Here is a 26985-nt window from a genome sequence, read left to right as displayed (position 1 = left end):
GTAATTTTCTCACAGCTTATTTACTTTTGTTGCCTATTATTTTAGTGTTGCTTTTTTTGATCTCACAAATTAGACATTTGTTACTATTGTTTTTTATGAGACATAATTGACATAAAATATTGTATTAGTTTCAGATATACAACATAATGATTTGATATTTGTATACACTGCAAAATGTTCACTGCAGTAAGTTCAGTTACTATCTACCACCATATAAAGCTACAACATTTTTTCTTGTAAACAAAACGTTTAAAATGTATTATATTAGCACTTGTCAAATATGCAATGCAATATTATTAGAGTCATCATGCTGTATATCATATCCACTTATTTATTTTATAAGTAGAAAGTTTTTACATCTTGATTCTTTCTCCCTATTTTGCCTGTTCTCCAATCTCTCCTCTGTATCTATTAGTTTAATGTGGTTCAGTTTTGTTTGTTTTGTCTTTTAAATTCTACATACAAGTGAAATCATGTGATATTTGTTTTTCTTGTTCTGACTTACTTCAGTGTTTTTTATGGCTAAATAGTAGTCTATCATGTGTACCACATCTTCTTTGCCCATTCATCTATTGATGGATATTTATATTGTTTTCCATAACTTCGTACTTTAAATAATGCTGCAATGAACATGAGGGTGCAAATATCTTTTCAGGGTAAAGTTTTTATTTTGTTAGGGTAAATACCCAGAAGTAGAATTGCTGAATCATATGGAAGTTATATTTTTAATTTTTTGAGGTACCTGCATACTGTTTACCATAGTAGTTGCACCAGTTTACATTCTCACCAATAGTGTACACAGCTTCCTTTTTATCCAAGTGCTTGCCAACACTTGTTATTTCTTGTCTTTTAGATAACAGTAATTCAAAAAGATGTGAGGTGACATCTCATTAAAGTTTTAATTTTCATTTTCATGATGATTAGTGATGTTGAGCATCTTTTCATGTGTCTCTTGGCCATGTGCATGTCTTCTTCGGAAAATGTCTATTCAGATTCTCTGCCCATTTAAAAATCATATTGTTAGTTTATTCTTTACTACTGAGTTGTATGAGTTCTAATTATATTTTGGATATTAACTTTTATTGGATATAAATTTTGCAGACATTTTCTCTCCTTCAGTAGTTTGCCTTTTCATTTTGATGATGATGTCCTTGCTGTTCAGAAGCTTTTTAGTCTGATGTAGCTTCATGTGTTGTTTTTTAAATTTATTTTTAATTGGATGATAAGTGCTTTACAGTGTTGTGCTAGTTTCTGTTGTACAACAACATGAATCGGCTATAAGTATACATATATCCCCTGCCTTTTGAGCGTCCCTCAAATATATACTATATATATATTAACAATACTTGTTTTCCTCTTTCTGACTTACTTCACTCCATTGAACAGGCTTTAGGTTCATCTACTTCACTTCAACTGACTCAAATTCATTTCTTTTCGTGGCTGAGTAATATTCCATTATATGTGTGTGTGTGTGTGTACAACTTCTTTATCCACGCATCTATCAATGGACGTCTAGTTTGCTTCCTTGTTATAGCTATTGTAAATAGTGGTGCTATGAACATTGGGGTACATGTGTCTTTTTGAATTATGGTTTTCTCAGGCTAAATGCCCAGTAGTGGGACTTCTGGGTCAACCCTGCTTATTATTAGAGAAATGCAAATCAAAACTACCATGGGGTATCATCTCACATGAGGCAAAATGGCCATCATCAAAAAAATCTACAATAATAAATGCTGGAGAGGGTGTGGAGAAAAGGGAAAACACTTGCACTGTTGGTAGAAATGTAAATTGATAAAGCCACTATGCAAAACAGTATGGAGATTCCTTAAAAAACAAGGAATAAAGCCATGTGTTTATTTTGCTTTTGTTGACCTTGCCTTTGGAGTCAGATCCAAAAATTCCTCATTTAGACCAATATCAAGGAGTTCGTCACCTGTGTTTTCTTGTAGGGTTTTTATGGTCTCTGGTCTTATATTTAATTCCTTAAAACATTTTAAGTTGATTTTGGTGAATGGTGTAAGACAGTAGTCTATTTTTTTTTTGCATGTGACTATTTAGTTTTATCAACATTTATTGAAGAGCCAATACTTTCCTCATTGTATATTCTTGGCTCCTTTGTCATAAATCAATCATATATGCATGCATTATTTCTGAGGTTACTATGCTTTTCCATTATCTATGTTTATGTTTTTATACAAATACCATACTAGTTTGATTACTATGACTTTTTAATATTGTTTGAAATCAGGGAGCATGATGCCCACAGCGTTGTACTTCATTCTCAAGATTGCTTTGACTTTCAGTATCTTTTGTGGTTCCATATATATTTTAAGATTATATGGACCAGTGAAAGTGAAAGAGGAGACTGAAAAAGTTGTCTTAAAATTCTTCATTCAGAAAACTAATATCATGGCATCTGGTCCCATCACTTTATGGCAAATAGATGGGAAAACAATGGAAACAGTGATGGACTATTTTTGGGGGCTCCAAAATCACTGCAGATGGTGACCGCAGCCATGAAATTAAAAGACGTTTGCTCCTTCGAAGAAAAGCTATGACCAACCTAGACAGCATATTAAAAAGCAGAGATATTACTTTGCCAACAGAAGTCCATATAGTCAAAGCTATGGTTTTTCCAGTAGTCATGTATGGATGTGAGAGTTGGACTATAAAGAAAATCGAGCGCTGAAGAATTGATGCTTTTGAACTGTGGTGTTGGAGAAAACTCTTGAGAGTCCCTTGGACTGCAAGGAGATTCAACCAGTGAATCCTAAAGGAAATGAGCCCTGAATATTCATTGGAAGGACTGATGCTGAAGCTGGAACTCCAATACTTTGGCCATCTGATGCAAAGAACTGACTCATTTGAAAAGACCCTGATGCTGGGAAAGATTGAAGGCAGGAGGAGAAGGGGATGATAGAGGATGAGATGGTGGGATGGCATCACCGGCTGATGTACATTAATTTAAGCAAATTCCAGGAGCTGGTGATGTTCAGGGAAGCCTGGCATTATGCAGTCCATGGGGTCACAAAGAGTTGCACACGACTGAGTATCTGAACTGAACTAATTCTTCCAACCCATGAACATGTAATATCTTTCCATTTATTTGTCTTCTTCAGTTGTTCATTAGTGTCTCATGGTTTTCAGTGTACAGGTCTTTCATTTTTTGGTAAATTTATTCCTAGTTATTTTATTCTTTTTGATTTCATTGTAAATGAGATTGCTTTCTTAAGTTCTCTTTCTAATAGTTCATTTCTAGTGCATAAAAACACAACAGGTTTTTGTATATTGATTTTGTACCTGCAACTTTACTGAATTTATTTATTAGTTGTAATGGGTTTTTTTTGCAGAGTATAAAAATGTACTGTGTTCATTCAGTCTTCTGAGTTTAGTGACCATTTCTATGGACAATTATTTTGAGCTCTTTATTAGGTAAGTTATTTATCTCCATTTCATTAAATTTTATTTTCTCATGTTTTATCTTGTTCTTTCATTTGGAGTATATTTCTCTGTTTCTTCATTTTGCTTGACTCTGTGTTATATTAGGCAAAGCAGCTACCTCTCCCAGTCTTGAAGGAATGGTCTTGTATAGGAGATGAACCTTATCATTTACCTAACCCTTGCTCTTAGTTATCTCTCGAACTTTTGTTATTATCTAAGCACCCAGATTTGTTGTTGATAGGTCCCAGTGGTTGAAATCAAGACTTTTCAGTGTTCAAAGGAGGAATCTGTCAGGACCTGGTTTCAGGCTCACTGGATGCCATATCCTCAAGCAGCAGTTTTTAGGGTATGTAAGTATATACAGTTCTTTCAGATTAGGGTCAGAAACCCTGCTGGACTCCAAACCAACTTATTTGGATGTATCTCTTGGTGACATTTGCAGATACTAGGACCCTAGATGAATGTATAACCTCCTTCCTAGTAAGTACCTGAGCTGAAGCAAGACCGAGAGAGAGTACAAAAATAGAACCCCCCAGCCTATGTTCCCTGAGAACAACTTCATAGCCTCTAGATGTACGGTAAACCTGAAACCTGCCCCTCAAGCTGAGGCTCCAGCCCAAGTAAAGAAGCCTTTTTCACAGAAAGACTAGGGCTATGTTTTAGCCTCCTGTCTATGTCATTGTCTGGCAGATGGTAGGTAGCCTGCTAAGAACTATCTCTCAGACTGTTTCAGTCACTTAGGGCCCAGAAGCCCAAGCACCCCTGGCCACCAGAGTCAGGTGATCAAGGGGTGTCCCCCTGTGCTGGACTGTATATATCTCTTGGCTTTAGCAGGACAAGTGAGCTTGAAGCCAAGGCATGCCTGCTGTCTTTAACAAGGCTGCCACCAGAGTATGACCACCAGCACTAGCATGGTAGCAAAACTGGCACCTACTAGTGCTGGCCCTTACAATGTAGAATGAGAACATAAAAGCATAAAATGCTAGCAACTTTATCTGGAAAGTCCCAACAGTGCCTTTTCCCTCTGAAAAATGCTTTAAGATTAGCTAGTGAATCCCCTTTACTAGCCAATATCATTAAGATGTTTTTCAAACTGCAGCTTATGTGCTGTCTTGGGGTGAGTCTGCACGTAAGCCCTTTAAGAGAGGAATCTCTGTTCCCTGCAGCACTTTGAATCTCCTGAACCTTGGCCTTATTCGATTCCAAGGCCAGATGTTTGGGGGCTTATTTCTCCTGTGCGGGTCCCAAGACTTGGAGTTCCTGAAGTAGGGCACCAACCCTTTGCTTCTAGGGAGAAGCTCTATGTTTGTGAGACCCCTCCCAACTGTGTGTCACCATACCAGGTGTGCATTTTTTTGGTGAGAACACATCAGTTTCTCCATCCTGTATTGATATTTTTATCCTTCATCTTTGAAGAGTTGTTTAGCTAGTTTTCGCTTTTTTTCAGAGGGAAGTATTCCATGTGCATGCATGTGTGCTCAGTCGCTTCAGTCATCTGCTTCCTTCATCTGCTGTATTACAAATTCTTTACCACTGAGCCACTGGGGAAGTCACAGTTATTCCATCAGTTCAGCTCAGTCACTCAGTCATGTCCAACTCTCTGCGACCCCATGAATTGCATTACGCCAGGCCTCCCTGTCCATCACCAACTCTCAGAGATTACCCAAACCCATGTCCATCGAGTTAGTGATGCCATCCAAACATCTCATCCTCTGTCGTCCCCTTCTCCTCCTGCCACCAATCCTTCCCAACATTAGGGTCTTTTCCAATAAGTCAACTCTTCACATGAGGTGGCCAAAGTATTGGAGTTTCAGCTTCAACATCAGTCCTTCCAATGAACACCCAGGACTGATCTCCTTTAGAATGGACTGGTTGGATCTCCTTACAGTCCAAGGGACTCTCAAGAGTCTTCTCCAACACCACATTTCAAAAGCATCAATTCTTCGGCGCTCAGCATTCTTCATCATCCAAGTCTCACATCCACACATGACCACTGGAAAAACCATAGCCTTGACCAGATGGACCTTTGTTGGCAAAGTAACGTCTCTGCTTTTAAATAAGCTATCTAGGTTGGTCATAACCTTCCTTCCAAGGAGTAAGTGTCTTTTAATTTCATGGCTGCAATCACCATCTGCAGTGATTTTGGAGCCCAAGAAAATAGTGTCTCTCACTGTTTCCATTTTTCCCCCATCTTATTTGCCATGAAGTGATGGGACTGGATGCCATGATCTTAGTTTCCTGAATGTTGAGTTTTAAGCCAACTCTTTCACTCTCTTCTTTCACTTTCATCAAGAGGCTGTTTAGTTCTTTTTCACTTTCTGCCATAAGTGTGGTGTCATCTGCATATCTGAGGTTATTGATATTTCTCCCAGCAATCTTGATTCCAGCTTGTGCTTCTTCCAGCCCAGCGTTTCTCATGATGTACTCTGCATATAAGTTAAATAAGCAGGGTGACAATATACAGCCTTGAAATACTCCTTTTCCTATTTGGAACCAGTCTGTTGTTCCATGTCCAGTTCTAACTGTTGCTTCCTGACCTGCATACAGGTTTCTCAAGAGACAGATCACATGGTCTGTTATTCCCATCTCTTTCAGAATGTTCCACAGTTTATTGTGATCCACACAGTCAAAGGCTTTGGCATAGTCAATAAAGCAGAAATAGATGTTTTTCTGGAACTCTCTTGCTTTTTCGATGATCCAGCGGATGTTGGCAATTTGACCTCTGGTTCCTCTGCCTTTTCTAAAACCAGCTTGAACATCTGGAAGTTCACGGTTCACGTATTGCTGAAGCCTGGCTTGGAGAATTTTGAGCATTACTTTCCTAGCGTGTGAGATGAGTGCAATTGTGCAGTGGTTTGAGCATTCTTTGGCATTGCCTTTCTTTGGGATTGGAATGAAAACACATTTTCCAGTCCTGTGGCCACTGCTGAGTCTTCCAAATTTGCTGGCATATCGAGTGCAGCACTTTCATAGCATCATCTTTCAGGATTTGAAATAGCTCAACTGGAATTCCATCACCTACCCTAGCTTTGTTCGTAGTGATGCTTTCTAAGGCCCACTTGACTTCACATTCCAGGATGTCTGGCTCTAGGTGAGTGATCACACCATCGTGATTATCTGGATCGTGAAGATCTTTATTGTACAGTTCTTCTGTGTATTCTTACCATCTCATCTTAATATCTTCTGCTTCTGTTAGGTCCATACCATTTCTGTTCTTTATTGAGCCCATCTTTACATGAAGTGTTCTCTTAGTATCTCTAATTTTCTTGAAGAGATCTCTAGTCTTTCCCAATCTGTTGTTTTCCTCTATTTCTTTGCATTAATCGCTGAGGAAGGCTTTCTTATCTCTCCTTGCTATCCTTTGGAACTCTGCATTCAGATGGGAATATCTTTCCTTTTCTCCTTTGGTTTTCACTTCTCTTCTTTTCCCAGCTATTTGTAAGGCCTCCTCAGACAGCCATTTTGCTTTTTTTGCACTTCTTTTCCATGGGGATGGTCTTGATCCCTGTCTCCTGTACAATGTCACGAACCTCTGTCCATAGTTCGTCAGGCACTCTGTCTATGAGATCTAGTCCCTTAAATCTATTTGTCACTTCCACTGTATAATCATAAGGGATTTGATTTAGGTCATACCTGAATGGTCTAGTGGTTTTCCCTACTTTCTTCAATTTAAGTCTGAATTTGGCAATAAGGAGTTCATGATCTGAGCCACAGTAGTAGGAATTAATTTGATGTGTCCATGGGAGGAGGTGAATTCAGGTGGTTCTTACGCTGTCATCTTGAACCTCTTCTGCTATTTATTTGTAAAAACACATTTACATTCACAAATATAGTTAGCATTTTATTTGCTTGTATTGCTGAACGTCAGATGATTCTTCTCAGATTATGTCCCTTCTTCCTGAATTATCGCCTTTAGAAATGATCTATGTGTGTAAACGGAGAAGGCAATGGCACCCCACTCCAGTACTCTTGCCTGGAAAATCCCATGGACGGAGGAGCCTGGTGGGCTACAGTCCATGGGGTCGCTAAGAGTCGGACACGACTGAGAGACTTCACTTTCACTTTTCCCTTTCATGCACTGGAGAAGGAAATGGCAACCCACTCCAGTATTCTTGCCTGGAGAATCCTAGGGATGGCTGAGCCTGGTGAGCTGCCGTCTATGGGGTCGTGCAGAGTCGGACACGACTGAAGCGACTTAGCATGTGTGTAAAAAATGTGCTTAAAAAAAAACTTATTTATTTTGCTCTTCTCCTTGAAATGTCCTTGAATAAAATTGTAATTGAGAATTAAAATTGTTTTTTAAGTCAATACTTTGAAGATATTATTCTATTCTCTCTGGCTTCCACTCTTTCTATTAAGAAGGCAGTTTTCAGTCTATTGTTTGTTTTTCTTTCTGGTTACTTATTTTTCTTTACTGTTTTGCTACCTCACTGTGATTTATATAGGTGTTAATTTTTAATTATATTACTTTAGATATGTTGTCCTTTTTGCTTCACTGAATTCATGCTTCTTCTGGAAATTTTTTTAGCAGTTATTATTCCCTATCCTATGTTGAGACCCTTGACTTTTATATTTCCTTGTCTCTGTAGGTTATTATTAATAATTTCCTCAACTATATATCCCAGTTCACTAATTTTTAACTCAGTTACATTTGATCTGCTATCTAATCTGTTCATTTTTCTCTTTCTCCAAATTGCTTATACTGTATGACACATCCCTGCGTACTTCCTCTGCCATTTCCTGTTATTTCATAATATTTGAAGAATGAAGATAGTTGCTATATTCATTTTCTCCTAAGACCCAATGAAATCAAGAACGACATTTTCTTTTTAAATATTTCTACATATATGTGGTTTCCAAATGAGCAATGATTACCTTTTTCAATGAACTGTTTAAAAAAGTTATTATAAAATTTTTAATTCTTGGTGTATGTGTGTGGTCAGTCTCTCAGTCGTGTCTGACTCTTTTCAACCCCATGGACTGTAGACTATCAGACTCCTCAGTCCATGGGATTTCCCAGGCAAGAATATTGGAGTAGGTTGCCATTTCCTCCTCCAGAGGATCTTGCTGACCCAGGGATTGAATTTGAGTCTCCTGAGTCTCCTGCATTGGCAAATGGATTCTTACCACTGAAAAAATAACAGTAAATTTCATTGAATGGGACATTATATTCTTATTTTCAGTGACTAACTCTTGTTTTTCATTAGGGCAAAGGAATTCAACTCTAATGATCACATTTCCAGGACATTCTAGCTTTTATTTCCTTTGCAGTGTGAACATTCAATCCATGATGTAATTTGGGGACCTAGGACTAGACCAAAAGCACAGATTGCAATTGATCTAGGTGATTCGAGGAGAAATAGTAGCAAAAGTATAGTGATAATCTCAGAAAATTAATGTACAGCTAAATAGAATGAAAATAGACTCACAATGAGGAAGCTTGCTCCAAGCATCAATGCTTTTATTCTAACATCAAGATCAAATGGAAACTGGATCCCAAATTTATTGGTATTGGTGAAAAGTTCCCTCATAAATCCAATCCATTGATTTGAAATCTTACCAATAATCATTTCTTCATCCAGGGACAATAACTAAAATTAAAAAAATATATATTTTTAATCTTAGATTAAAACCCTTGAAATAAAAACAATAGGCATTTCTACATCAATTTTAGTAATTACATATGACCCATATGAGTTATAATCATATGCATGTTATAATATAATCATGATGTACCCTGCAATAAAAAGAATATTCAATAGGAACAGGAGATAGCCTCTAAAAACATCTACAGACAATTTCTACCTAAAAGAAAATTTTCAAGTTGATTGGATACAAGTGATTTTATTTATATGAGTGTATATTATGTTTTATATATAATGCATATTATATAAAAATATATTAATATATATAATTTGCTTAAATTTGATTGGAGAATTCATTCAATTGCGAAATGAAAACCACTAGCTTTTAACTCCTCTACACAGCTAACCCTTTCCTAAGAGATCCTAATTTTCTGAATCCCTCTGCATTTTCCTCATGCCCTTTTTTCCTTTACTCATTTAGACTCCCTAGAGCACAACTTCTCATACCAAGTAATGTTATTTCTCAACCTAAGAGATACTCATGTAAATATAAAACAATACATCTGTGATAAATCCCACTGCTTATTTTGTAATGAATGCCAGAAAGGGAAAGGAAGTATGATATGATGGAGTATAATAGGGAGATAATAGGCAGACTAAAAGAACTGAAGGGATGGTTTTAGAGAAAGCCTCTTAGGCAAAGCATCATTTGAGCTGAGATTTGGAGGTTCAGTAGGAACTAGTGACAGAGGAATAGGGAAAGTGAGAGCCTCCTAGAGAGAGTCAGCTATATGTTAAAAGGCTCTGATTTAGGAAGGAACATAGCTGGAGCAAAATGAGTGAAGGAGATAGTGGTAGAAAATGATTAAGAAAAAAGAGGCATGGAGGACTAGGTCTGCCTAGCCTTGTAAGTAATGCTAAGGAAATTGGGGATAGAAATATGGAAGAGTTTTACATGATTATGTCAAACATCCAGTTATTCCAGAACTCTGAACATATCTTTCCCTATTACCCTCAGCAAAATAGCTTATCGTTTCCATTGAGGAGAAAATAGAAGTAACTGGACAGAAACTTACTAAACTCGAAGACACCAGCCTATAAAGTTATTCTATCTGTACCAACACTCCCTGCTTCCTTTCTAATGTGATGAATGGTCCATTTCTATGCCTGTTCAAGACCAGTTCCCTACATGCTTTAGGTTCCATACCAAATAAGAGATAAAGTTCATCAAATATTCAGTTTATGTTGTTTCTCCACATTTTCCCTCCAATTTGGCTTCTTTCCTTTAAAATCAAAGCTTACTAAGGAAACACCGTTCATAAATATACCTCCCTGTCCACTCTGTGCTCCCATCCAGTCAGGAAAAGGATTATGGTAATACAGGGAGACAGGTCATATAGATACAGAGTTAGTTTCTGTTTTATCTAAAGTTTTTGGTATTTGTTTATAATAGACTTTTGCATTAATTTGATGTTTAGAATATATTCAAATATCATTTATCTTAATTACCAGGTTTTTTGGTACCCCTTGTGATTTTTTACCTGAGATAAACATCTTATTTGCCACACCTTAGTCCTGCTCTATAACCAGCTGCTCCTTTACATGTCTCCTCTTTTTCATAACCAAAAGTATTAAAAGATTTGCCCACATTTGTGCACAAGATGACTTTCTCACAGAATCATTACCTCCTTTTCTTGTTCCTTACTTTTGGAGGTTGCCTACAAATGTGAACTATAAAATGGCTTTGTTTCAAATTTAGAAGGAATAGGAAGTATATTAAATACCTTAGAGAAAGTTCTTAAGACAGTAGAATAAAGTAGAATTTACTGTACCATAATGTGAGATAAAACACTGATATTATTAAAAATGAGGCAAGGTAGCTTTGCCTTCCAGAGTTTTAAGCACAGACCACCCTGTTGCACTGGTTTTCAACTTGAAATAGAAAAATAAGAGTCCTGTATGCTCATTTTATTAAATTTTCAAATAAAGCATTATTATTATAATTAATTTTTAATTAGCATCACTAAACTGAATTGACATAATTCTAGAGGAGGAAAAAACCTCAGATAGTATTTTAACTAGGCTGTGTCCAAAGTTCTGGTTATACATTTCAGATATTAAAACAAGCAAAAATATCTTTGATAAAAGGCTGACAAGCAGTACTTTTTTCAAATAGAGTATCTTATCATACCAAGACAATATTCTCTGTTGTTTAGGAATATTTAGATTTAAACAACTGTAGTGGGTTATTTAGTTTTATTAACTATATTTAGTAGTTTAGTAGTTTACTTCCTAAATTATTATCTGAATGTTGGCCATTTTTTGAGAAGTAAATCAGTAAGCACATAAAAATTAACAAAATTGTATCATAGCAATTTCAGAATTTTATAAAGATTAGCATTAATATATTAGCTATAATTAATGCTGGATTATGTCATTATCTATTGAAATAAAGTTAATTTTCTCTTTCAATATTTTCAAATAGTAAATATAAAGCTTCTTGTTTGATAGTTAAACACTTAAAATATAGATTAAAAGGTGCCTTATAAGCTTCACAAACTGTAGGGCTTAATTAAGAAAAGAAATTATGAATTAGAAATTCAATTTAAAAATTAGGCAAATAGGTATAGTAATAATTATAACATGTTTTAATTTTGTTTTAATCACATTAATTAACTATCTGCATTAGAAAAGCATCAAATTATTAACTAATTTGAGCATGATATCCTAAAACATAATGAATTACTCACATTAAAATTTAGATCTTTGAGACAGCTAGAAACCACACATGGCCCTCTGATTTTCATTAAATTCTCCTTATTTTCATTTTTTATTTTAAACATTGGCAAAAATGGGTGATAGTATTGATAAACATATCCAATTATTTCTCCAGGAGGAGCCTCAACTTTTAGCTACAAAATATTAAAAAAAATGTAAAATTAATCAAATAAGATATGTTTGATATGTAAATAATACTGTATTTACTTATATGCCACCTTTTACTTAAAGTTTTTGTGTATGTGAACAGAACTCTTGAGTTTTAGGCATGCCCTGTATTTGGGGACTGATATGGAAGTGAAAGGGCTTTCTAGGTGGTGGTATGGTAAAGAACCTGACTGCCAATGCAGGAGATGCAAGAGATGCAGGTTTGATCCCTGGGTCAGGAAGATCCCCTGGAGGAGGGCATGGCAATCCACTCCAGTATTCTTGCCTGGAGAATCCCATGGACAGAGGAGCCTGATGAGCTACAGTCCATAGGGTTGTAAGGAGTCGGACACGACTGAAGCAACTTAGCCCGCATTCATGGAAGTGAAAAAGAAGAATTTGGATATTGAAGTCCCTGAATTGAGATCTGATGCTGCTGCTCACTAACCACATGAAATATGGACAGATCACTCACCTCTCTGAAATTAATTTTCCACTTGCAAAAGAGGGATGATAATAATAGTTGGTGCTTATGAGGATCACTTTTTAAATTTTTATGCCCATTAGATATGCCTTAAAAGCGCAAATCATACCAAAACTGTTTATTATCCAATATGCCAAGAACTTTGTACCTTTATGACAATGCAAATATGACTTCATTGAAGTTCTTTATGCTCATTGCGATTTAAAATCCAGTTCATTAAAATCAATAGAGACTAGTTGAATAAATTATGGCATATCATCCATAAAATAGCTTATCATGCAGCCATTTATGAGAATGAGGAAGTTCTATATATACTGATATAATCTTCAAGTTAAAAAATTGTAGAAAAATTTCTACCAACTGTGTTACAAACACACCACAAACAGACACACACATATATATGTGGGTATATATATATATATATATATGTGCATAAGTATGAATCTATTATACAAATATTCATAGAATAATTCTTTAACTCATAATAGCAGCTGCTTCTGAAGAAGAATAAAGCAGGAATGGGCACTAAGAGTTTGACAGGCATTATTTTTCCTGAATATACTTCTGCTAACTTTCTTTCTTTCTCCTGCCTTCTCTCTTTCTTGTTTTCTCTTTAACTTCCTTCTTTTTTGTATATACATATGTATTTATTATTCTTTCAAAAAATAAATGAAGACCGCTAAGTGAAGATGGTGGTAGTGGTGATGTAGCCTATGAATCTTCTCAAAATCCTCATAGAAAGGACACAGTAAAAGTATGATTGCTAAACCAAACAAAACCACTGTGAAATTCTTTATCAAAGTAGATGGAAAAATTATAGCCTCACATCTCAAAATACAAGTAGATGAAGTAAAACAAGTGACAGCAGCAAGATAACTCCTGAGATCCAAAGAATCCAGATACCACTAACCAGTATTCATCACAAAGAGAAACAGATCCCCCTCAGAATAAAAGCTCAGAGGACCAGTCTAAGAAACATAACTGAAAATGGGATGCGACATCACAGTCCTTGCTGCCTTCATTGGCAGTACAAGATGATGGGAGGACTCACTAGGGCTGATGTCTAGACATAAGAACTTTTTACAATGTTGGCCATCCAAGATTCCCTTTCATAACAAAGTTATGCACTAACAAGAAATTGCTGAGAGTAGAATAAAAACTGCATAAGACAAGAAGATCTAGGTTAAAGAAAGAGAAGTTCAAGTAAAGGTGGAAGAGGTATAAAGAGAAGGGAAATCTCAAAAAGAACGAAGAAACTATATTCCTAACATTACACAATCAAACAGAAGGGGAATTCCTAGAATTCTACCCTCCTATTAGAATCTCTTAAAATAATTCTGAAGATAAAAACTGGACATGACTCAACATCTGGAAAAAGGGAATGGCACTGGTTGAGAGTTCCTTGATTTTTTGTGGCTTCTTATTTGAGGTCTGGCCCCAGTAAGTGCTACAAGAGGTTGTGAAGACTTTTTAATAAAAGTTCCTATTTTAAGGAGGTAGGAGAAATTGTGGAAAAAATAATAAAAGATTAGAGGAAAAAAATCAAACGGGAAATGGACCACAAAGAGAAAACCAAAAGTAAAGTTCCTTAAGCTAAACATGAAAAAAGAAAGAAAACACAAATTATTGCTGTTTGAAATGAAAAGGGAGCTATTACTACATAATCTGTAAACTTGAAAGTAAAGAATATATTCTTTATGCCAATTAAAATTCAACATCTTCTATAGACAAATCCTTTGAAAGATACAAATTACAAAAATGGACTTAAGAAGAAAAAGAAAACCTGATTATCTCTCTATATATTAAACAAGTTTTGAATATAAGTCTAAAATCCTTCACACACCTACTGCTACAGACTGAAATAGCTTCACTAAAGAACATAATAAAATATTTAAATAAGATATAATACAAATCCTACACAAGCTCTTTCAGAAAAGAATAAGGAATATTTCCAACTTTCTTTATGAAACCAACATTATCCTAATTCCAAAGCCACACAAAAACTTAAAGGAATAATACAGACATATATATCATATACATAAACACAAACTATTAGCAAAATGAATTCAGAAATATATAAAAAGAACAACAAATGTGTACAAGTGGAATTTACCTCAAGAATGTAAAGTTGATTTAACATTTAAAAAAATTATTTGATGCAGTTTACATAGTCACAGGTTAAAAGAGAAAAGTCATATAATCAAATGAGTAGATGTGGAAAAATATTTGACAAAATACAAAATTTATTTATGATATAAATTCAGAAAACTAGGAATAAATGAGAGCTTCCTCAACCTAAGAAAGTATATGAAAGTTTTTTATATGTAAAAAAACTACAGAAGAATGTCATACTTAATGATGAAGATTAGATCTTAAAAATCAGTACAAAAGGCAAGACTATCCTTTCTTACTTATGTTCAGTATTATAATAGTATTCTTAACTAGAAAGTTGACAATAAATAAATGTGACATTTATACATATACATATATAAGTAAAAAGCATACAGATAAAAAAGCAGAAGTAAAACTTTATTTTCTTATTATGTAGTTGGAGAAAACCTTAAGGGATATATAAATTCCTGATAGAATTCATAAGTGATTTTTGGCTGTCAAAGGGTAAGGGATCAATAATCAAGGCTCAGCTGTTTTTTTATATATGAGCAACATATATGAAATATTTAATTTGAATATATTTTTAATTGTATCTTCCTTATAGCTCAGCTGGTAAGAAACTGCCTGCAGTGTGGGAGACCTGGGTTCAATCCCTGGGTTGGGAAGATCCCCTGGAAAAGGAAAAGGCTACCCACTCCAGTATTCTGGTCTGGAGAATTCCATGGACTTTATTGTCCATGGGCTCACAAAGAGTCGGACACGACTGAGCAACTTTCACTTTCACTTAACTGTATCTAAAAACATGAACTGCTTTCATTAGTTCTAATAGGGTATTTATAATACCCTACTACGCACTGAAAATAACTACCAGGAGTTATTAAAGAAGACTTAAATCTAAGGAGAAATGTACCATAGTCTTCAAGCAAAGATATTGTATTAGTAAAAAATCACTTCCTGAACTTCCCTGTTGGCACAGTGGATAAGAATCTGCCTGCCAATGTAGGGGAGACTGGTTCAATCCCTCATCTGGGAAGATTGCACATGCTGTGGAGCAACTAAGCCCGTGGGCCATGACTACTGGGCCACGACCACTGGGGCTGCATGCTGCAACTACTGAAACCCATGAGGCTAGAGCCTGTGCTATGCAACAAGAGAAGCCACTGCAATGAGATGCCCATGCTAACTAAAGAGTAGCTTTGCTCTGCACAGCTAGAGAAAGCCCACACGCAGCAACTGAGATTCAGCACAACCAAAAATAAAAGTAAATAAGTAAAATAAATCATGCTCAGTGGCTCAGTTTTGTCCAATTCTTTGTGACCCCATGGACTGTACCCCTCCAGGCTCCTCTGTCCATGGAATTTTCCAGGCAAGAATACTGGAGTGGATTGCAATTTCCTACTTCAGAGCATTTTCCTGACCCAGGGATTGAACCCGTGCCTCCTGTACCTCCTTCATTCTTTACCATTGAGCTCACCTGGGGAGCCAAATAAAAGAAATTACTATTTCCCAAAATTAACAAATAAGTTCAGTGCCATACAAATCACTATCTTGGCATGAATTTTCAAGTAATATAAAATATTCTATTGAAACTTGTATGAAAATGCAAAGTACTTAACAGAATCAAACAATTTTAAAAAAGCAAACCAAAATTAGAATGCTCATACTGGCTAGTATTAAGACTTTAAAGCTAGGTAGTCAATACAATGTAGTATTGGCATAAGGGTACATATCTATATATAGCTACATGTGTAGATCAGTGTAAACTTTGGGAGATAGTGAAGGACAAGGAAGCCTGGCATGCTGCAGTCCATGGGGTCACAAAGAGTTGAACACAACTTAGTGGCTAAACAACAACAAAAATATATCAGTGGAACAGTGGAAGAGAGCAGATTCCAGAAATAGGTACACACATGTATTGACAATTTATTTTCAAAGATATAAAAGACAGTTCTATGGTAAGGGTAGTCTTTTTTCAAAACATGATATTCAAACAACTGAACATTAAATAAAAAAAAAAAAAAGAATCTCAGATCTTCCCTCACAGGTACAAAAAAATTAACTTCAAATGGAACTAGACCTAAATATATAATTTCTGGAAGAAATATAAGAAAGTCTTTGCTATTTTGTGATAGGCAAAGATTTTTTAAGGTATGTTCTTAAACGTATGGACCATAAAAGAATATACATGAGAAATTATATTTTATCAAAATTGAAACCCTCCTTTTTTCCAAGGGTGATAAAATGAAAAGCCAAGCCATAATCCTGGGCACAATACTGGCAATACACATATCTGAGAAAAGGCTTGTATTCAGACTATCTAAAGAATGCTTGTAATTCAGTAAGATGAATTGGCTCATTTTAGAAAGGGCAAAAGATTTAAACTCTATATAAAGATATTCAGTAGCTAATAAATACACACAGGGAAATGCAACGTGGAGAATAGTATAGAGGTTCCTTAGGAAACTAAAAAATGCTTCCCTATGACCCTGAAGTTCCACTCCTGGGCATACATCTGGAGATAAACATTATCCAAAAGGATACATGCACCCCAGTGTTCATTGTAGTACTCTTTACAATAGCCAAGACATGGAAGCAACCTAAATGCCCATAGACAGAGGAATGGATGAAGAAGTGGTACATACATACAATGGACTATTACTCAGCCATTAAAAAGAATGAAATAAAGCCATTTGCAGTAATATGGATGGTCCTAGAGAGTGTCATACTGAGTGAAGTCAGACAGAGAAGGAGAAGTATCTTATGACACTCCTTTTTTGTGGAATCTAGAAAGAAATGATATAAATGAACTTACAAAACAGAAAGAGACTCACAGACTTAGAAAACGACTTATGGTTGCCAGGAGGAAGAGACAGTTAGCATTTTGGGAAGATCAAGTACACACTGCTGCTGCTGCTGCTAAGTCGCTTCAGTCGTGTCCGACTCTGCAATCCCATAGACAGCAGCCCACCAGGCTCCTCTGTCCCTGGGATTCTCCAGGCAAGAACACTGGAGCAGGTTGCCATTTCCTCCTCCAATGCATACATGCATGCTAAGTCGCTTCAGTCGTGTCTGACTCTGTGCAACTCTATGGACAGCAGCCCACCAGGCTCCTTTGTCCATGAGATTCTCTAGGCAAGAATACTGCAGTGGGTTGCCATTTCCTTCTCCACATGTACACACTACACACTGCTATATTTTAAATGGGTAACCGACAAGGGTCTCTTGCATAGCACATGAAATTCTGCTCAATGTTATATGCCAGCCTGGATGGGAGAGAGGTTTAAGGGAGCATAGATACATGTATATACATAGCTGAGTCCCTTCACCATTCACCTTAAACTACCACAACATTGTTAATCGGCTATACCCCAATACAAAATAAGACATTTAAAGTTTGGAAAAAAGTCACAGTGATATTTTACAATAGAAAACTTCTAAAAATCTAAATTTCTTTTAACTTTCATTGCCGGGAAAATATTTACAGCGTTACACATGCGTCTTATTCTGAAACTATGAGATATTATATAATTCTCTCTCTGGCATATTTCATTCCAGACTATTCTTTGTCCCAATATTTTGATTTTAACATACTGCCCAGTGCTGAGGCTTTTTTGAAGGAACTCAAATACATTCAAATCACATCGTAGAAATAATATTTACTGACCTTTTGTAGGCAGCAGTTACTCCAGCAACAGCTCCATCTTAGAGCTTTATGCAAAGTAATGACATCACACCCTACATTATCATAAATTGTCATGGTAAAAGGCCTTGAAGGTCCACAGAGGTGTCTGATGAAACAATTACTTTTCTCTTCTGCAAAGTAAAGTCGTTGCCCTTGATTATTCATGACATCATATGTTTTGTTAGTTTCAAAAGGACTGAAGACTAAAGAATGAAATAAAATGGTGATTATTAATAATACTGATATGATTTATATAAACTGCATACCAAACTATGTTCAAATAGAAATAAATTGCATAAAATTGAGTAAGAAACCCCTTGGCTTTAAGCAATGTTCTTCACTACTTTCTTAGTTTACCCATATAGAAAAATAAAAGAGATGGTAGCTGTTCTCTGGTTTTTTTATGCTAAAATTCCATGCATAGCATTTCATTTTTGAAGTTCAGAGAAATTAACCTGTAACTATTAGGTTTTGAGTTCCTTTAAAAAAAAATTGCTCCTCCCCAGTTTTCCTTCCTATAGGTCATGAAAATGACTTTTATTAGTCTTCAATCTGGCTAATAGAAACCAAGAAAAAATATTTCACTTAAATTAGGGGAGACAGTGAGCACTCTCATATATTGTCCACATAAGATAATGAATTCACCTTTTTTTTTACAAGTAAATGGAAATATTATCTTTTGTCCTAATAATCTTACTCCTATGATTACACAAAAATTTCTAAAATTTTAAAAATTGCTCTCTGTACCAAATATTTACTACCACACAACTTAGAAAAAATAAAATGGAAGCAAAGTAAATATTTAACAACAAATGGTAATATGTATTATCCCTTCTTGAGAATTATTGAGTAACTATTTAAAATGCTGGGTTTCACCATGGTAACTGCAAAACAATAATCTTTAATAGGTATACACTCAGAAAAGAAAAAGAAACTCTAAACACAATACTAAAGATAGTCATCAAATCACAAGAGAACAAAAGAGAAAATGAACAAAAAGATCTACAAATCCAAGACAATTAAAAGAATGTCATTAGGAACATATTCATCAATGATTACCTTAAGTGTAAGTGGAATGAATGCTCCAACATAAAGACCTAGACTGGCTGAATAGATACAAAACCAGGAGGTCTCATATATTTTCTACCTAAAAATGACTCCTTTCAGATGTAGAGACACATACAGGCTGAAAGTGAGGGGATGGAAAAAGGTATTCCACACAAATAGAAATCAAAGGAATACTGAAATAGCAATACCTATATCAGACAAAATAGACTTTAAAATAAACACTGTTAGAAGAGACAAAGAAGGCTGATACATAATAAAGGGATCAATTCAAGAAGAAAATATTGTAAATATGTATGCACCCAACATAGAAGTACCTCAATATATAAGGCAAATATTAACAGACATAAAAGGAGAAATGAACAGTTACAACATAATAATTTGGGGGGCTTTAGCATCCCACTTAGCAATGGCACCCCACTCCAGTACTCTTGCCTGGAAAATCCCATGGACGGAGAAGCCTGGTAGGCTACAGTCCATGGGGTTGCTAAGAGTCGGAAACAACTGAGCGACTTCACTTTCACTTTTCCCTTTCATGTACTGGAGAAGGAAATGGCAACCCACTCCAGTGTTCTTGCCTGGAGAATCCCTGCGACGGCGGAGCCTGGTGGGCTGCCGTCTACGGGGTCGCACAGAGTCGGACACGACTGAAGCGACTTAGCAGCAGCAGCAGCATATCAATGAACAGATCATCCAGATAGAAAATTCAGTAAAAAACAGAGGCCTTAAATGACACAGTAGACCAGACAGATTTAACTAAACATTCCATCCAAAAGCAGCAGAATACACATTCTTTTCAAGTTCACATGGAGCATTATCCAGGATAAATCACAAGATGGACCACAAAGCAAGGCTTCATAAATTTAAGAAAATTGAAAACATATGAAGCATCTTTTCTTTGCACAACAATATGAGGCTAGAAATCAACTACAAGGAAAAAAAAAAAATGCAAAAAAGACAAACCCATGGAGGCTAAATGATATGCTACTAAGCATTCAATGGATTATTGAAGAAATCAAAGAGGAAATTTAAAAAATACCTAGAGATAAATGAAAATACAACAATCCAAATCTATGGGATGCAACAAAAGTATTTCTGAGAGGCCAGTTTATAACTTTAAAATCTTACCTAAGGAAATGAGAAAAATCTCAAATAAACAACCTAACATTATGCCTAAAGCAACTAGAGAAAGAATAACAGCAAAACCCAAAGTTAGTATAAGGAAAGGAATCATAAACATAAGAGCAGAAATAGAAGAGATTGAAAAGCAATAGAAAAAAATCAACGAAACTATAAGCTGGTTCTTAAAAAAGATAAAATTGGTAAGCCTTTAACCAGACTCTTCCAAAAAAAAGGCCCAAATCAGTAAAATCAGAAATGAAAAAGAAGTTACAGCCTAAACCACTGAAATAGGAAGGACTAGAAAAGACTAGTATGAGCAACTATATGGCAATAAAATGGATACTCTAGGAGAAATGGACAAATTCTTAGAAAGATACAATATCTCAGACTGAACCAAGAAGAAATAGAAAATATTGAATCAGTAATTTAAAAACTCCCAACAAACAAAATTCAGGACCAGCTGACTTCACAGGTGAATTCTACCAAACATTTAGAGAAGATTTAACTAATTCTGAAATTAATCCAAAAAACTGCAAAGAAACGAACACTTTTGAAATCACTCTATAAGGCCACAATCACCCTGATACCAGACAAAGATATCATACACACACACAAAAAATTTCAGGTATCACCGATGAATATAAATGTAAAATCATCAACAAAATACTAGCAAACTGATTCCAGCAATACATTAAGAAGATCATACACCATGATCATGTGGGATTTCCCCCAAGTTTGCAATGATTTTTCAGTATCTGCAGCTTGTTAAATGTGATACACCACATTAATAAATTGAAGAATAAAACTCACACAATCATCTCAATAGAGGCAGAAAATGCTTTTGATAAAATTAAATATCCATTTATTATAAAAATTCTTCGGAAAGTGGGCATAGAGGGAATATGAAAGTGAAAGTGTTATTTGCTCAGTCATGTCCAACTCTTTGTTACCCTATGGACTGTAGCCTGCCAGGCTCCTCTGTTCATGGAATTCCCAGGGCAAGAATACTGGAGTGGGTAGCCATTCCCTTCTCCAGAGGATCTTCCTGATCCAGAGATCTAACCTGGGTATCCTGCATTGCAGGCAGATTCTTTACCATATCTTGCACCAGGGATAAATGCCATATGTAACATATCCACAGCTACCACCATATTCAGTGATGAAGAGGTGAAAGCATTTCCTCTAAGATTAGGAACAAGACAAGAATGCACTCTCATTACTTTCGTTAAACATATTTATGAGGTCCTAGCGATGACAATCACAGAAGACAAAGAAATAAAAGAAATCCAAACTGGAAAAGAAGAAGTAAAACTATCGCTGTTTGCTGAAAACATGATGGGAAAATGTAGGAAAAATTCTAAGAAAGCTACCAGAAAATTATTAGAGCTCATCAATGAATTTGTTACAGTTGCAGGATACAAGATTTATTTATAGAAATCTTTTGCATTTCTGTACACTAACAACAAAAGATCAGAAAGAGAATTTAAGGAAAGTATCCCATTTACTGTAGTATCAGAAACAATAAAATACCTAGGCATATACCTACCTAAGGAGACAAAAGACCTATACTCTGAAAACTAAGATGCTGATGAAGGGAATGAAGATGACACAAACAGATGGAAATATATACGGTGGTTTTGTATTGGAAGAATCAATATTGTTAAAATGACCATACTACAAATTCAATGCAGTCCTTATCAAATACCAATGGCATTTTTTTTCACAAAACTAGAACAAAAAAAATCTCAAAATTTGTATGGAAACAAAAATTACCTCAAATAACTAAAACAATTTTGAGAAAGAAGGATGGAGTTGGAGGAATCAAACTCCCTGATTTCAAACCATACTGCAAAGCTTTTGTATTCAAAGCAGTATGGCACAAAAACAGACATATATATCAATGCAACAGGATGGAAAGCCCAGAAATAAACTGATGCAATCAGTTAATCTATAAAAAAGAAGGCAAGAATATACAATGGAAAAAAAGACAGTATTTTCAATAAATGACGTTGATAAAACTGAACAGCTACATGTAAAGGAATGAAATTAAAATATTCTCTAACACCATATACAAAAATAAACTCAAAATAGATTAAAGACCTAAATGTAAGATTGGATACTATAAAACTCTTAGAGGAAAATATAGGCTGAAACTTCTTTGACATAAATTGTAGCAAGAATTTTTTGGATCTGCCTTCTACACAGCTAAGGAAACCATAAGCAAAATGGAAAGACAACATAAGGACTGGGAGAAAATATTTGTAAATGATGCTACTGACAAGGGATTAAATTTCCAAAATATATGAATGACTTATGCAGCTAAATGTCAAAAAGAACACAACTCAGTTAAAAAATGGGCTGAAGATCTAAATAATCATTTTTCCAAAAAAGACATACAGATGGCTAATCGTCACATGAAAAGATGTTCAATATCACTAATTATTAGAAAAATGAAAACAGAACTACAATGAGGTATCATCTCACACCTATCAAAATGGCAAGCATTCAAACATCTATAAATGATAAATCCTGGAGAAGGTGTGGAAAAGAGAAACCCTCTTACACTATTGGTCAGGGTGTAAATTGGTAGAGCCACTATGGAGAACATTATGTTTGTTCCTTACAAAGCTAAAAATAGAGTTACTATATGATCTTGCAGTCTCGCTCCTGGGCATATATCTGTAGAGAACTCAGCATCACTAATTATTAGAGAGATGTAAATCAAAACCCCAATGAAGTATCACCTCACACTAGTCAGAGTGGCCATCAGCAGAAAGTCTACAATGACAAATGGAGAGGGTGTGGGTCCCAAACTATTGGTGGAAATGTAAATTGGTAGAGCCACTTTAGTTCAGTTCAGTTCAGTTGCTCAGTCGTGTCCGACTCTTTGCGATCCCATGAATTGCAGCACGCCAGGCCTCTCTGTCCATCACCAACTCCCGGAATCTACCCAAACCCATGTCCATCGAGTCGGTGATGCCATCCAACCATCTCATCCTCTGTCGTCCCCTTCTCCTCCCGCCCTCAATCCTACCCAGCATTAGGGTCTTTTACAATGAGTCAACCCTTCGCATGAGGTGCCCAAAGTATTGGAGTTTCAGCTTCAACATGAGACCTTCCAATGAACACCCAGGATTGATCTCTTTTAGGATGGATTGATTGGATCTCCTTGCAGTCCAAGGGACTCTCAAGAGTCTTCTCCAACACCACACTTCAAAAGCATCAATTCTTCGGCGCTCAGCTTTCTTCACCATCCAACTCTCACATCCATACATGACCACTGGAAAAACCATAGCCTTGACTAGACGGACTTTTGTTGGCAAAGTAATGTCTCTGCTTTTAAATATGCTATCTAGGTTGGCCACAACCTTCCTTCCAAGGAGTAAGCGTCTTTTAATTTCATGGCTGCAATCACCATCAGCAGTGATTTTGGAGCCCAAAAAAATAAAGTCTGACACTGTTTCCACTGTTTCCCCATCTATTTGCCATGAAGTGATGGGACCAGATGCCATGATCTTAGTTTTCTGAATGTTGAGCTTTAAGCCAACTTTTTCACTCTCCTCTTTCACCTTCATCAACAGGCTCTTTAGTTCTTCTTCACTTTCTGCCATAAGGGTGGTGTCATCCGCGTATCTGAGCCACTTTAAGAGCTCCTTAAAAAACTAAAATTAGCACCATATCATTCTTCAATGCCACTCCTGGGCATGTATTTGGAGAAAACTCTAATTTGAAAAGATACTTGCACCTTGGTGTTCATAGCAGCACTATTTACAATAGCCATGACATGGAAGCAAACCTAAATGTATATCAGTTGATGACTGAATGAAGATGATGTGGTGTATATATACAACAGAATACCACTCCCATAAAATGCCATTTGCAGTAACATGGATGTACATAATCATATTAAGTGAAGTTATTCAGATAAACACAAATAATATATGATATCACTTGATTTGATATCTGAATATGTGGAATCTAAAAAATGATACAAATGAAATTATTTTCAGGACAGAAATAGATTCAAAGACATAGAAAATGAAATTATGGTTACCTAAATCGAAAGCAGGGCAGGGACATGGGGAGAGATGAACTAGGAGCTTGGAATTAACACATTTATACTACCATACATAAAACAGGAAAACAAGGTCTTCCTGTATAGCACAGGGAACTATATTCAATATCTTGTAATAACCTATAATGGAAAAGAATCTGAAATATATATATATATAAATATATATATAACATATATATATATAAAACATATAACTGAATCACTTTGCTATACACTTGAAACTAACACAACATTGTAAATTAAAAATATTTTAAAAGTTGGGTTTCAAGATAAAAATAACAAAAACGTTAAGTGAATACCAATACTTATTTCATGGACAATGAGTAAAAGTTATTTCAAAAAGCCTCATCAAAGGGATATTTTTTAAAAGCCTTCAGAACAGCTTTATCAGTAGTTTTGCATAGATGCTTATCTTCTGCTTTTCTTAATTTTAAATATTCTTCAGTGAGTATATGTATAATGAATATATGTTGCTCTAATATACATTTAGGAATATACAAATTCATAGGAAAAGGAGTACGTCAAGACTGTATATTGTCACTGTGCTTATTTAACTTATATGCAGAGTACATCATGAGAAATGCTGGGCTGGAGGAAGCACAAGCTGGAATCAAGATTGCTGGGAGAAATATCAATAACCTGAGTTATGCAGATGATACCACCCTTATGGCAGAAAGTGAAGAAGAACTAAAGAGCCTCTTGATGAAAGTGAGAGAGGAGAGTGAAAGAGTTGGCTTAAAGCTCAACATTCAGAAAACTAATTTGCAGTAGTCATGTATGGATGTAAGAGTTGGACTATAAAGAAAGCTGAGTGCCGAAGGTTTGATACTTTTGAACTGTGGTGTTGGAGAAGACTCTTGAGAGTCCCTTAGACTGCAAGAAGATCCAAGCAGTCCATCCTAAAGGAAAGCAGTCCTGGATGTTCATTGGAAGGACTGATGTTGAAGCTGATACTCCAGTACTTTGGCCACCTGTTGCGAAGAGCTGACTCATTGGAAAAGACCCTGATGCTGGGAAAGATTGAGGGCAGGAGGAGAAGGGGACGACAGAGGATGAGATGGTTGGATGGCATCACTGACTCAATGGACATGGGTTTGGGTGGACTCAGGGAGTTGGTGATGGACAGGGAGGCCTGGCGTGCTGCGGTTCATGGGGGTCACAAAGAACCGGACACAACTGAGTGGCTGAACTGAACTGAATATACATTTAACATTTTGTTTTACTATTAACCCTTGAAACTGTTAGTTGCAGTATTTCCTCACTTTTTAACGATTAGTGCACAAATGAACATAATTATGTCTTCATATTGTACCAAGATATTTGGAAGGTATTCATTTTGATTTAAGGAGAAGGCAATGGCACCCCACTCCAGTACTCTTACCTGGAAAATCCCATGGACGGAGGAGTCTGGTAGGCTACAGTCCATGGGGTCGCTAAGAGTCGGACGCGACTGAGCGACTTCACTTTCACTTTTCCCTTTCATGCACTGGAGAAGGCAATGGCAACCCACTCCAGTATTCTTGCCTGGAGGATCCCAGGGACGGCGGAGCCTGCTGGGCTGCCGTCTATGGAGTCACACAGAGTCGGACACGACTGAAGCGACTTAGCGGCATTTTGATTTAACATTCACAGATAGACTATAACTCAAAATTTATGAGAAAAACTTCTGACTTCCTTTTAAATTTCATTTCCTTTTATGATTAGAAATTACATATGCATGGCACAAATTTAAAAATGCAAAGAACATAACATTTAAAATAATTCTTCCTTCTAGGCTTATTCTATTTCTTCTCCTTTCTCCAATTTCATATGCATTCTTCTAGAGAAATTTTAAACATATGCAAAGACTAAATGTATTTTATACACACACACACTCACAACTACCATATGCAGTACTTTGTAACTGCTTTTTATACTTAGCAATGTATCTTGGTACTAAGTTGAGATAAAAGTAAACAGTTGAATTCTAAAGGACAGTTTAATTTCTCAGACTAAGGAGTGGAATTGTATTCCCCATTACTTTACTTGCATCCTGTTTCTAGTCAGAACTCCTGAAGAATTTGAAATCATTGCTTCTCTCAAATACTTATCTTAAAGGAATTCAGGATGGGTGAATGTTTTCAGGAAATAGACCTGCTTTTAGTAAGACTAATGCAGACTAGAATTTTCAGTTATAATCTGGAGCCAATATCTTTCTGCCTCCCTTCCCGTGAGAAGACTATGATCATATTCATATTTTCATCATCTCAAGATCTTCTATATAATCTCCATGTATTTCAAGGTTTAGTTTTCCTCAGACAAAAGAAGCACTTTAATTTATAAGGATTGGTAGATCTACAGCAAAACAAATTTCATATTTAAGAATTAATATATCAGTGCATTTGGTACATACCTTCCAGAAGATCAAAACGTTGACACACGTATAAGTGATTTATCTATTACAGTAGAAAATAGACATATGTGGAATGGAGTAATCAAACTAAATTTAAAGCAC

General features: G+C 35.8%; 1 protein-coding gene and 1 long non-coding RNA gene across 5 annotated transcripts in view; one reads left to right on the top strand and one right to left on the bottom strand.

Annotated features, from left to right (window-relative positions):
- Positions 1–26985, top strand: part of LOC145539811 (uncharacterized) — a 121676-nt gene that overhangs the window by 50183 nt on the left and 44508 nt on the right. The window contains exon 3 of one of the 2 annotated variants that reach the window (XR_014077968.1): positions 3351–3432. The exons of the other annotated variant lie outside the window; for it this stretch is intronic. This is a non-coding gene — a long non-coding RNA (uncharacterized LOC145539811). The remainder of the gene's footprint in view (positions 1–3350; positions 3433–26985) is intronic. 2 annotated transcript variants of the gene reach the window in all.
- LOC145539809 (phospholipid scramblase 1-like) overlaps positions 1–26985 on the bottom strand; it is a 44883-nt gene that overhangs the window by 3039 nt on the left and 14859 nt on the right. Inside the window, exons 3-7 of one of the 3 annotated variants that reach the window (XM_081573984.1) lie at positions 26884–26926; positions 18212–18432; positions 11777–11938; positions 8871–9032; positions 8569–8570 (exon numbers count right to left, since the gene is read on the bottom strand). In XM_081573984.1, coding sequence (XP_081430110.1) covers positions 8569–8570; positions 8871–9032; positions 11777–11938; positions 18212–18432; positions 26884–26926 — 590 coding nt within the window. The remainder of the gene's footprint in view (positions 1–8568; positions 8571–8870; positions 9033–11776; positions 11939–18211; positions 18433–26883; positions 26927–26985) is intronic. The other 2 variants (XM_081573985.1, XM_081573986.1) reach the window with 2 other exon arrangements.

This window comes from Giraffa tippelskirchi, chromosome 2 (genome assembly GCF_054371585.1).
Source record: "Giraffa tippelskirchi isolate mGirTip1 chromosome 2, T2T-mGirTip1v1.2.pri, whole genome shotgun sequence".
Classification (NCBI taxonomy): Eukaryota; Metazoa; Chordata; class Mammalia; order Artiodactyla; family Giraffidae; genus Giraffa; species Giraffa tippelskirchi.
This window is presented reverse-complemented; position numbering and strand designations above follow the sequence as displayed.